The following is a 13,817-nucleotide window of genomic DNA, read 5'->3' as shown; positions in this document are numbered from 1 at the left end:
AATTAAAAAAGACAACAACATCGAAGACCACGTTTAGCGTGACTACTTATTTTAATCCAGAAAACACTATGATTAGTCTACTTTAACATACGAAGATTGTTCTCTCCGATGTGTTCCACTTTTTTAAAATGAATGTGCCAGTTTTCTGGAAACTTTGATATAGTTTCCAAAACGTTCATTGGGTCCGTAAATATGGAAAATATAAGTAATATTGATTTAAATACTGAGTCAAAGAATCATATAGTCCAGCATGTGCACGTGTTACCATTATCAATGAACATCAGGTTTTCACCGAGCTTAAATGCGCAATGATAGTAAAATCACTAAAATCTGGGACCACACACACAAGGTAATTAAGCCGTTAATTGTACCTATTTCGGATTTATTATTTTCTTAATTGACATAAAAAATGAGTATATAGCAATTTCAAAAGATGCTGGTAAATTACCTGCTTAATGCAAACTTGTACAGCAACCTTTAATAGAATGCTCAAGTGCAAGACGATCAACGGATTTGGTATGCCTTATTTGTATCGCACGGCTTGACACTTCTATCAAAGCGCTGTTTCATTTACGATATATTTTTAGACTGGTAGCCTTGTTTTCTTCCAATTTACCAAAAAGTAACGTAGGGTATCAGTCTTATGTATCTTTTGCTTCAGAAACGTCTCTCTTTCAAAACGTTTTTACAAACGATCGTTTCATAAACCAACAAACAACTATAGTTCGTGTTGCAAATTTGAATTATATATGTAATACATTTTCAGGAGGGCCACTGTATGGTATAGACTGGTACCCTCATTCTCTTTCCTCCAAAATATTTTTTACCTAAGTAAATTAGAGTACCAGTTTAGTATGGCATGAATTACTGCTACAGGGTGTATTTGCCAAAAGCGTTTACTGCTTTCGAACGACCGGTGACAATACGGAGGCTTTTACAGAGCGTTTGACTGTTCCTATTGGAAACATTACCTCAATTTCTCGAATTAACCTAAAGCGTAAGAAGCTTAAGATTATTTTTTTCAATAAGCCATTTTTTTTTTACATCAATTCGATTTTAAACATAGTTTATCATGATAAAAAAAGATTGTTTTTACTTTAATAGTCTCAAACCCTTAAAATGAGAAAAGTATATAAATTAAACCACAACAAAAATACTGAGTCAGCTTGATTTTGTTTTTATAAGCTGCCTTTTCACAGATTGAAAGTTTTGACAACTTTTGTATTTGTTGTTTTTTGAAACGAGCCATTTTTTGCGAAAATAAATGGAAACCAGTGATATAGGACTGTTGAATAAAATCAGAATACAGGCTTTCATATTTTTTGTTCATAAATTGATGTTTTATGCATTCTTCTTAAAGCGTTAGCAGCGCTTTTAACCATAAAACATTAGTTTTTGAACGGAAATATGAAAATCTGTGATATGAATTTTTGTCATCAGTCTTTAATCACTTGTTTTCAGATATTTACGCAAAAACGGGTTCAATCCAAAGAAAACATTAAAAGTTGTCAAAACGGTAAATCTGTGAGAGTGCAGCTTTAAGACACATACGCTGTTTAGAGAAATTGGGGCACGAGGACTGTGATACGGTTGTTTTATATTTAAAACACTCAATTTTAAATCCCTACGACGACTTATACACCATGTTTTGCTTTTAAGTGCTTTGTTGGTAACCTTAACTTGTAGTTATACCTTAAAGTAAAGTTGCTATGATATTTTTTTTTGTATTTTATAGATAAAATTAAAACAATACAATGTTAAATACGACTTTCTAAGTAAACTGTGCAAGGATGTTGCCTTGACGAATCTAGCAAAATGACCTCTCTAATTTCAGTCAAAAGTTATTTATTTAATTTGAAGGATTGTGAAGAAAGTTATAAGTTATGCCGGGTTACTCTCATTTGCACGATGCCTCACGAGAGGGTGGTCTTGTGTGTGTGTGTGTGCGTGTGTGCGTGTGTGCGTGTGTGCGTGCGTGTGTGCGTGTGTATCAATGTGTGTGGTTTTTTTTGCCCGGCGAAAACCAACTTTTCTGGCTTGGTGACCAACAACCAAACTCATTTACTAGTTTTCACGTAAAATAATAATATTAATAAGTCGAATATTAAATTTCGGGTTGTTTATTAGGATTTCGTACGTTCCAAGCAATATACTGCTATAGACCGAGGTTGTATTTCTATAATGATGCTTTTCCAGAAGAAAACCATATTGCTCCAGTCAAATTTTCTGCTCTTTGCCTTAATACTTTGTCGGCTGAATAAAGAAAGAATTAATTGACACGTTATTAAGAAACGGGCCCAATTTTGTCCAAGAGCTCTTGATTTAAGCGCTGTTTCGACAGTTAATCATTTTAGACTTCCAATTTGTCGCGTACTGGTCTGAAAACAAACAACAATGTGCGAACACTTTTGGCGAGGAAGCATCACAACTTCAAATCTTGTGCAGCTTCAATGTTCACTGTTCGTTCATAAACAACGTGTCAGCAGGTTTTGAAAAGGCTAACTTTTTTGACTTAAAATTGAAAAATATGTGTTCGTGAAATTTCAATTTAAAATATCTTAAATATTCCATGCAATTACTGGAAAGTTATGTTTCTGCGTTTTCTTGGATAATTCTTTTATATTATAAAAGAAAAATCAGACAGCTCTGCTTGATAAGGATGCTTTTATACGCACTCGGAAAAACGTAAAACATGCACACTAAGAATGTTTGTAAAGAAGAGTTACCCAACACTTTGACGAACGGTTGGGCACGCGCAGCGGACTGTCGTGCAGTACTTTTCTTTATGAACTGAATAGAAGAGAACACATCTTTACCCCAAAACCGTCGTAGAGGCGTGTATTACCTTTAAAATAAAATAAAAAATCAGTTCATGGTGACATAACAAACTTTTTTCGGAAAATGTGAAACGGATTACATTCAACATTATTATAATTCCACGATATATGAGTTTAATATAAATTGAGCGCAGCAGCTGAGCGAAAATGGAGGTACGTGCAGCAATGCATCGAGTAGTTGAGCGGTGCTGCCCCTGTCTGCTTACGACTTCAGAGGAAAAGGTCGCCTTTGTACGCTATGCGCGGTTTAGAGAAGATTCTGTGGACGATGGCGACAAAGGGATGGAGCTTGACGAGTTAACAACTGGCCCTGATGGTGAGAAAGGCGAGAGCGGAAGTGGACAAGAAGTGGAAGGGCGCAATAAAATTACCGAGTGGCAGGCCGGATGGAACGTCACAAATGCTATACAGGTTATCATTGACTCCATTAGCAAAACAGTTTTACCTTTTTTCTGCTTTTTTAACTGTTTCAAAGCCACAATACAAAGAATCATCATAAAAATAAATCAGAATTTAATATAAGAGCTGCCACAGACTGACCTTTCTCTTACGATAGTCAGAGCAAAAGAGGCCTGAATAACCATGTGCTTTGTAGGGGGCGCGCACTGCGGCCAATCAGAACAGTGTACTAAGTTACGTCATGTAATTGCTGGCGATATGGTTGTAGAGCACTATTACTTAGATGTATTACCAAGATACCAATAACGAAAGCTATCATTAAAGGGATAACTTGAATTATATATCATAGCTATTGCATTTGTGTTTATAACATCAAACAAATTAAAATATTTTGTTTTATATTACTTTTGTTGAACATAATAAAAAATCAATACTTTTGTAAGTATTGTATATGTATCATCATTTTCAGGGTATGTTTATGCATATGTTTCATCATTTTCAGGGTATGTTTATCGTAAGCTTCCCGTACGCAGTGCAACAAGGCGGCTACTGGGCCATCTTCGCCATGGTCCTTGTTGCGTACATCTGCTGCTACACGGGGAAGATCCTCGTCCGCTGTCTCTACACGGAAGCGGAAGACGGTTCACAGGTGCGAATACGTGATAGCTACGTTGAAGTCGCTGAGGAGGTCATGGGCCGCGCCATCGGCGGTCGCGTCGTCAACTGCGCGCAGATCGTTGAGTTACTGATGACGTGTATTCTGTACGTCCTATTATGTGGAGATCTTCTGGACGGAAGCTTCCCGGGACTTCTTGACCTGTCCTCTTGGATTGTCTTGAGCACATTCTTCTTATTGCCCTGCGCTTTCTTGCAGACGCTCCGAAGTGTCTCGTGGCTAAGCTTCTGGTGTACGGTCGCGCACATGGCCATAAACGCCATAATCATCATATATTGCTTCACTCGAGTAACGGAATGGCACTTTTCCGAAGTTGCGGTTAAAATTGATATATGGACATTTCCAATTTCTTTAGGAATAATCGTGTTCAGCTACACATCGCAAATATTTCTACCTACACTTGAAGAAAATCTAGTTGATCGCAAGAAGTTTCACTGTATGATGCACGCGACGCACGTGGCTGCAGCTGTGTTCAAGGCCGTGTTTTCTTACATAGGATTTGTGACATTTGGGGTCGTTACACAGGAAGTGATAACCAACAACCTGCCGACACAAACATTCAAGGTCATTGTGAACATGATCTTAGTTGCGAAAGCACTTTTGTCATATCCTCTCCCATACTTCGCCGCCGTTGAACTGATTGAGACCGCTCTGTTTAAAGGACGGCCTACCACTATATTTCCAGAATGTCTAAACAAAGATAAGGAGCTAAAAATTTGGGCAATCCTTCTTCGATTTGGCCTGGTTCTTTTCACAATGTTTCTAGCTATCGGGATTCCGTATTTTGCTATTCTCATGTCTTTAATCGGAAGTTTCACCGGGTGTATGCTATCCTTTGTCTGGCCGTGTTTCTTCCATCTGAAGATAAAGTGGTACAGGCTTAAATGGTACGAGAAACTCGTTGACGTCATCATCATACTTCTTGGTTGCATATTTGGCGGGATTGGGATATATTATTCTGCGCATGCGCTATCACGTGTTGTGCGAGGACTTCCGGTTGATCCGCAGACGAAGATTCATATTCCAGTTGCTCCTAAGTTGGATGTTGCAAAGACTGATGATTAAGGTTAAGACTTCCAACCAAATCGCATACAATACAAAGTTGTATTATAAGAATACGGATAATGGAATTATCTTATTGACGCTCTTATCGTGCGATCGTGTTTTTTTTAAATTAATATTTGTTGTTATAACGTGTATTTAGAACTCACAGCTTTTACAATACTTAGATTACCTGAATTAAAATCGTTTTGATTAAGAATTGGCAGAGTAAGCGAAGCGTTGGAGCCCTTCTTAGTCATTAAGATTTTTATTCAGGTCATCTAACTCAATAAGAATACAACCTCATTGTCAACGCAAAATCTGACGCAGCGAGTGGCAGTGAAAGTTGAAATTCTTTATGATTAAGCCTAGAACTTAATGATTGCCTATCTGCAATGTCATTGGCAGTAAATGTAGTTCGTTATGCGTATGTACTTTGTGATAAGTCACTAGTCCGTTATGCGCATGCATAAGTGATATGTCACTTGTTCGATATGCGCATGCATAAGTGATATGTCACTAGTTCGTTAAGCGCATGCATAAGTGATATGTCACTAGTCCGTTATGCGCATGCATAAGTGATATGTCACTAGTTCGTTATGCGCATGCATAAGTGATATGTCACTAGTTCGTTATGCGCATGCATAAGTGATATGTCACTAGTCCGTTATGCGCATGCATAAGTGATATGTCACTAGTTCGTTATGCGCATGCATAAGTGATATGTCACTAGTTCGTTATGCGCATGCATAAGTGATATGTCACTAGTTCATTATGCGCATGCATAAGTGATATGTCACTAGTTCGTTATGCGCATGCATAAGTGATATGTCACTAGTTCGTTATGCGCATGCATAAGTGATATGTCACTAGTTCGTTAAGCGCATGCATAAGTGATATGTCACTAGTTCATTATGCGCATACATAAGTGATATGTCTCTAGTTCGTTATGCGCATGCATAAGTGATATGTCACTAGTTCATTATGCGCATGCATAAGTGATATGTCACTAGTCCGTTATGCGCATGCATAAGTGATATGTCACTAGTTCGTTATGCGCATGCATAAGTGATATGTCACTAGTTCGTTAAGCGCATGCATAAGTGATATGTCACTAGTTCATTATGCGCATACATAAGTGATATGTCTCTAGTTCGTTATGCGCATGCATAAGTGATATGTCACTAGTTCATTATGCGCATGCATAAGTGATATGTCACTAGTTCGTTATGCGCATGCATAAGTGATATGTCACTAGTTCGTTATGCGCATGCATAAGTGATATGTCACTAGTTCGTTAAGCGCATGCATAAGTGATATGTCACTAGTTCATTATGCGCATACATAAGTGATATGTCACTAGTTCGTTATGCGCATGCATAAGTGATCTGTCACTAGTTCATTATGCGCATGTATTAGGTTATAAGTAACTAGTTCGATATGCGCATGCATAAGTGATAAGTCACTAGTACGTTATGCGCATGTAATAGGTTATAAGTAACTAGTTCGATATGTGCATGCATAAGTGATAAGTCACTAGTCCGTTATGCGCATGTATAAGGTTATAAGTAACTAGTTCGATATGCGCATGTTTTATGTTATAAGTAACTAGTTCGATATGCGCATGTATTAGGTTATAAGTAACTAGTTCGATATTCGCATGTTTTAGGTTATAAGTAACTAGTCCGTTATGCGCATGTATAAGGTTATAAGTAACTAGTTCGATATGCGCATGCATTTGTGATACGTCAACGACTCGTTATGTATATGTATTAGAAGTTCGGTAATTGACTCGTTATACGCTTCTCTTAGGTGGCTACAGTTAATTTTAGTTTGAATGTTCAAATTTTAATTTGATTTGTGACACTTGCTAAATATGTCATTAAAATTCTTGATCTTACGAATTTCGCCGTCCGCTCGTTGATGAAATTGCCCCGATATCTATAAGGTTATAACATCATGCTTGAACTAGAGGATATAGTCGAGCAGCTTTTGGCGCATGTGATTTGAGTTGGTTGTCGCCTAATCTGGACAAGTGGGATTTTTCCGCGTTGTCCGGTTTCCCAAACAACAAAAGACCACACTCTCGCCCAATGTCGCGTTTTAGCATAGGCTTATGTAAATTTCTTGACAATCGTTGAAAAATAGATAAAAACACCGAGAAAACTTATTTTAAGACGCAAGTTCGATGGCCAAACAGACAATACATGTTGCAAGAACTAAATATTTTTATTGAAATAATTTTCAAAACAGGAAAATTACAATAACAAGTTCAGCAAATTATGCATTCACGGAATATGGGAAATTATATGTACATAATTGCATGAATAATTATTAGCAATACTACTAAATGAAAATAACGAATTATAGCACAGTTTACAAAAATATAATGTGTATATACATAGCACGTCACGCAAATTTGCATTATTTTTTACGGATGTAATGATAAATGATTGATCATTGTTTAACTGTTCTATGACCAAAGTGTTCAGAATCATACTTAACCTAGAAGAAAGCAGTTAAATCTACATTTGGGGAGAAAACACTTTTTGAATCAGTTTCTGTTATGTTAATTCCCTCAGAAATATCATCTTCATCTAGTACATATCCACAGTTTGAGTACGCCGAATCTGCATTTGGTTCAGGCAATGCCATCATGACGTCACCGCGTGTCTCGTCGGTAAATGACTTCACTTTTTCATCAGAAACATCACCGGTCACTGCTTCTAAGAAACTGTCACTACGTAGAGATCGTTTAACTGTGGAGCAATCGTTGTTTGTTATGTCAGACTCCCACACAACTCTAGAAGTATCATCATTCTCCCTGTTTGGCTCACATTCAATTATGATTGGAGAGTTTTCAGACAAATCCCAGTGTAGCTCAGAAATCTTGTCCAAATCACCTAGACCATAAAGCGTGATACCATTGACTTCGTCATCATCGTTCTTCTCCGATCCCTCACTTGTAACAAGCGTACAGTTATCAATGTCACACATATCACTTACTGCATCGCTGTCGGTGTGAGATGTAATTTGCCTATCATTTTTAGATTTGTGCGCTTCAGTTATGGTGCAATTTGTCAGACCAAATTCCTCATAGCCATCCTGCAGAATACGAGACACACTTTGTCCACGACGTACACTCTTATCTGGTGAAACAACTGTGGGTTTGTTAAAATGAATGTTCTGTCGATTTGCGGTTGGTAAAGAAAAGTGAATGTTCTCTTCCGTTGAATGTTCTTCAGAGTTAATTAAGCGTTTTCTGTAAGGCAAGCTGTAGGATTTTCTCATTTTCTCGGGAGTTTCTTGGCCGACAAAGTCAATAAGACTTCGATGTCCTGTCATCGTAGGTACAGCACGATAAGTTTCATTGGATTCGTCTTGTTGAAAAACTGATATTTGTTCTATGTACTTTTGCAGTTGTGTAGGGTTTCCATCTTGTTGAGGACAAATGTCGTCGGTTTCCACATCAATAAACGACGATTCAATGGCTATTTCTTCACTTAAATGTCTTTTTATCTCAGAGCTTTCTCGGAAAAGTTGTTCTAGAGTCGCTGTAGAATAATTTCTAACAGAACGGAACGTGTTCGGAATTGCCAAACTGTCCTTCAGAGGCGAAGCACTTAAATGACTACACCTTACATTATTGGTGTGATCACATTCTGAAAGGCCTTCAATAATATCGGCAGTGTTATAGAAATTACTCAAACCCGCGTCTGTCGTCTCATTAACCATCTGAACTCTTCTTGTTTCAACACATTCGTCACAATCTGTAAAGTCCCACATCTCTGATGGCAGTTGGCATGAAATCGGGGACATAGCAACTCCGGTTCTTTCATACATAACATCTGGTATTGGTGGGGTATTTTCTACGATGTCAATACTGTCAACATAATGACTTGGAATTTCGATCTGTAATTCTTCCATATCTAAATAAACATCACGCTGGATCTTGTGTTTAGATGCTTGATGTGGTGTGCTGGAGAGACGCACAACTTTCGAATACACTGGACAATCCTCTATTGTTGCTATGGAGATGGCATCTCTTTCGGTCGGACTAGACCTTGTGTTTTCGACAGGATCGTTTCTTGAATAGATGAATCTGCTCTTGATCTTTGAATTTAGCCAAGAAATGAATCGACCTGAAATGGAATTACACATTGTAATAATCAAACAAGTGTGTTGTGGTTGTTGTAAATATCCTCATTGTTGTTTTAGTATTTCAACGTTCTGTATAAACATATAACTGCTACGCTTCCAAGAACAAGAATGTAATAAATGGCATGTGTGATTAATATGTGATTCGCTGGGCATATAACGTACAATTATGTGTGTTAGGTTATATACAGGTATATTTATATTGAGTAGTTCGTACATTTTACTCGTTATTCAATGTTGTTTAATATGTTTTAGAAAGAATAAATGTCAAGCTATATGAATAGATAACTCACGATTTCTTGGCTCGCCGCCGGTGTCTGTGTTGTCTTCAATGTCTTCAATGTCTTTAGCTGTAAACTGTCCATGACTTGCATCCTGGAATGAAATTGCAGGAACATAAATATATAGCAAAATGAACCTTATCAACCCATTTAGAAAAGGAACTGTGAGCCTTACAAACCTCAATATAAATGATATGTCAAAAAAGCTGATAAGTCGAACGGACGGTATTCAATCTAATTACATGTGGTGTGTGGAGGGTTATCGTTACAACGACATATAGTAATGGAATAGTATTCCTTACAAAATATTATAGTGATGGCTGCCATTTAAAAGTATAAAAAATACGACATAATGACTATGTAAAAATGAATCTCGAAAACGAATGCTCGGAAGACGAAAATGAAAGACGAATTGATAGTTGAACAATATGAGCAATGTAGAAAGTTATATTTTTAATGAAGTGTTAGGCGGTGAATGGAGAACATGCAAATTAAAAGTAAATGTTTATTGATATTGATAGAAAACTCGACACATGCATATACTGTTCATTTAAGCAACAGGAACAAAGCATCATATAATGTAGATAACAATAATACATGCATATAATAGGTATTGTTAGTCGTACATAGCATGCGAAATAGATCAAACAAAACAAATACATTATAAAACAAAGAATTAGAACTCTTGTTTGACAAATTATAAAGTTGTATCAAATTCGATAAATAAGTTTTAAATGGAATAAGTCCTTTTACGTGTGTCGCACGAACATCAATATATTCTTAGATAGAACGCATCTGTACTGTTTTGAGCAAATAATATTCATAATATCCATTCATTAATTGCTTGACCTATGAAGTTTGAAGGAAAATATTACAACATGCACATCGATGATTTTTTTGGTTGGCACTTTCCCTGTTAGATCATGTTAGAACAGTTTATTTTCAAAGATAATGATAAGTGCATGGATCTACTTTTTGATATCTGCACTTTCACACAATGAATACATCATCATCATCTTCAATCGAGCCTCTACACGTGCTCCCGTCTGGTTCAAGGCCGTCCAGGGTGACCGTATAGTTGAACTTCAACGCTCGTTCGTAACCGTCCGTCAAAAACTGCCTTGTTAGGGAACCACATCGAGAATTCCTTAATTGTTGTACAAGCTCACTACGCGACGCATTGTTTATGTCATAGAAATTAATGGTTCTGGTCTCATGACCTGAGTCTTCATTTTTTACTTCAGAATCAGGATTTGCTGCTACACGGACATTTTCCTCCGGCTTAAAGCATTTCCAATCCTTTGAATGTATCGCAGAAATAGTGCAACCGTGGTTAGTGAAATCTGGGTTTTGAGTTAGTGAGGTATTGAAGGGGAAGCGAACATGCTTTGGTTTGAAACAAACCTTGCGATATCTCCATAGAAGGGCGACAATCAGGATGACAATGACAACGACTCCTATGGCGGCGGTTACGCCCCCTGCAATCCGTGAAGCCTTGCTCGAGTGACTGGACAGCACAGGTGCGCTCGTTCCTTGGTCTGCGGAAGAAAAATGTTTAGGCTTAATTGTTAACGTTTCCCATAAAACTATTGTGAAACCCTTGATTTCAACATAAACAATGAAAATCGAAAACAGTAACTGTTGCTTTTATTTGGTTATCACAAGTAACTATTTAATTTGAGTAAACTGGCTTGTTTTAAACAGTCCGATTAAAGCATGACGTGACGATATAATCAACTATGTAATTAGTTTTAATTACATAGTTGATTATATCGTCACGTCATGCTTTAATGAAATATGGGTCCAAACAGTTGATAATTGAAATACGATTTAACCTTGTAAAAGACTTACCGTCATTAAAGACAAGTATTTCCATTGGCGAGGCACACACTTCAAGTCTTGGGTAATCTATGTTTTCGGCACATATTCGTACAGTCATGTTTTCATACGCTTGTATGTTAAATGCTGCTATGTCGTTTCTAAAAACCGTCTCGTAGTTGTTAATTTTCAGTATCTTCAGCAGGAAATGCTGTGATGATCCGCCATTAAAGCCAGGCTCGCAGTGTATACTGACGTCATTTCCGTTCGTTATTGTTGAACAATTTTCTGGGACTTGTGGGGGTCCTGAAATAGTAAATTTGAAATGATAAATAAAAACATTTCCTTACCATCCTTATTCCAAAGAAAGATGACCAATGTTATATGTATACATGTACATTACTGTTCTCGTAACAATACATTGATAATAAGATTAAATTGACTGCAGCGGATTAGGAACAACTCTGACGAGTGGAAGAAAGAGGAAGATTACTTACCAGGTGGAACAATGTCAAACAGACATGGCGAGGAGGACACACCTACACTGTTTTCACCGTAACACTCGAGCACGCCGTAATCACGTGGTGACCTGCAAATGAAACCACCAATAACATTTGCAAACAAATAAAGCCAATATAGTTCCATGTAATGAATAATGATACATGTATTTAACATATTTTAAGGCATTGCCCAAACGTTTTCACGAACAATTTCATGAGATTTTCAATTTCAAGTGCACGCTAATTTATATTTTTCATCTTTTAATTGCTTTTCAGGTTATTTTTGATTACATAATACTGTCTTCTAGAATAATCTAAGTCATGGACATAGTTAAGTACTAGCAATTCAAGCAATGATATGTACCTTGGTATAAACTCCAATACTCCAAATGCGCGATTATTTTCAGCGGATGATGTCTCAGATATAACGTTGCGTCCCGCCAGCCGCCATGTTAACGTCACGTTGCTTGGTGACCCGGTCATGTGACAGGCTATACTGACACGTGATCCTAGACTGACTGCGTAGCGTCTTCCGGATGAACATACTGGAGCATCTGTGGACATTCAATAAAGAGGTTTTGAATTAAGTTCGAACAAAGCTTATTTTGTTTAAATATTAAGCTTTGTGAGGCAAGGCATTGTAAAGTTGGGAAGCTGACCTGATAATATAAAACGCAACAAAGAAAGACTAAAACTGACTAAGATTTAAATGATACAAACATTGCTATTCTAAGTTTAAAAATGAACGATAGAGAACATAGATGATTGTTTTAGTACAAACCGCATTCAAACCATTTTTAATCACAATGATGATGTGAACGCCATGTTTTCGAATACTTACACTCCACGGTGACAGCGACAGGCGAGCTCGTTGCAGCCCCTATTCTGTTTTGCACGTGGCATGTGTAATCGCCGGCGTCCGCCCTGAAATACACGTATCAAAGAATATTTGCTTAGCCAAAGGTCAGTTAACATGTAAATGCGATTATACAATCTTAAACAATCTCAATTTAAATCAATGTACGTGTCTGATAAATCATTGATCACACATATAACAATACCATGTATACGGAAAGCTAGCCACACATTTGTACATTCTTATACACTTTTCTGACATATGATAATTATTCTGTAACAAAGAATCAACGTCACTTACCTGCTGATGTTCACATGTACCAGATACAGTGTTGTCGAGTCGTTGGCCATGTTGGAATAATGTCTGTCGATGACTGCACCCTTGAAAAGCCAGTACGCTGAAGTCACAGTTGGAACGGCGTCAATGTCACAACGCAGTGTGACGTTGTCACCTTCCCGTGACGTAATAGATGACGTCTCTACTGACACCTTTGGCTTATCTGAAAAAATAATAATATATTTTTAAATAACATTGAATGTAAGCTTATGTTTCAAAGTTTAATATATATTAACTTATTTCTTTTCATGGAAATTTTGAATTTGACTATTATGGAGAATTGAATACAGCTATAGTACATGCAAATTAATGTAATCTTGATTCTATAAGTTTATCATATATTTCGAAGATCTTAAATTTATACTAGAACATTTCGAAAACGTTTGAATCAAGAGGGTAATGTAAGACTTACATGAGGATCGCAATGTAATGTGCGTTTTCAATGCCGGCAAATTTCTCGCCTCGAGGACTTTATTTGTCACCGCGCATGTCAGAACGGAACCGTCAAAGCCACGTGACAGTGTTTGCGACAGAGTGGATTTGACGTCAAAAGTTCCGTTTTCTCGCGGTATGACGACAAACCCGAAGTCTCCAAGCCGATGGCCGTCGAGGTACCACTGGATGGCAGCGGTGGGTCGGCTTCCGTTACTGACACACTCAAACATCTGTGGGACATCAGGATCAAAGCTACCGTCGTACCCGACGACCGTCGGTTTCTGAGGCGCAACTGAAATTCAAAGAAGTTTTTAATACCTGAAATACTAAACTTTTGCAAACCAGTCTGGTTGAAGTAAAAATACGACTGTTGTACAACGACACAACTGCAACAAGTGAAATTACTCCAACAGTCATGATGTAAACCAATCGGGGTGTAATTGTGAATTTTTACTTACGGGAAACTTCCATATCGACTAT

The 13,817-nt window shown here is 37.4% G+C and overlaps 1 protein-coding gene across 1 annotated transcript; it reads left to right on the top strand.

Annotated features, from left to right (window-relative positions):
- The first annotated feature begins 3,206 nt into the window (after positions 1–3,206).
- Positions 3,207–4,977, top strand: LOC128235889 (vesicular inhibitory amino acid transporter-like). Its single transcript, XM_052950675.1, has 2 exons — positions 3,207–3,248; positions 3,739–4,977. The coding sequence occupies exon 2, from the start codon at positions 3,742–3,744 to the stop codon at positions 4,975–4,977; it is 1,236 nt and encodes a 411-aa protein (XP_052806635.1). The 5' UTR covers positions 3,207–3,248; positions 3,739–3,741.
- The last annotated feature ends 8,840 nt before the right edge of the window (positions 4,978–13,817 follow it).

This window comes from Mya arenaria, chromosome 5 (genome assembly GCF_026914265.1).
Source record: "Mya arenaria isolate MELC-2E11 chromosome 5, ASM2691426v1".
Classification (NCBI taxonomy): Eukaryota; Metazoa; Mollusca; class Bivalvia; order Myida; family Myidae; genus Mya; species Mya arenaria.
This window is presented reverse-complemented; position numbering and strand designations above follow the sequence as displayed.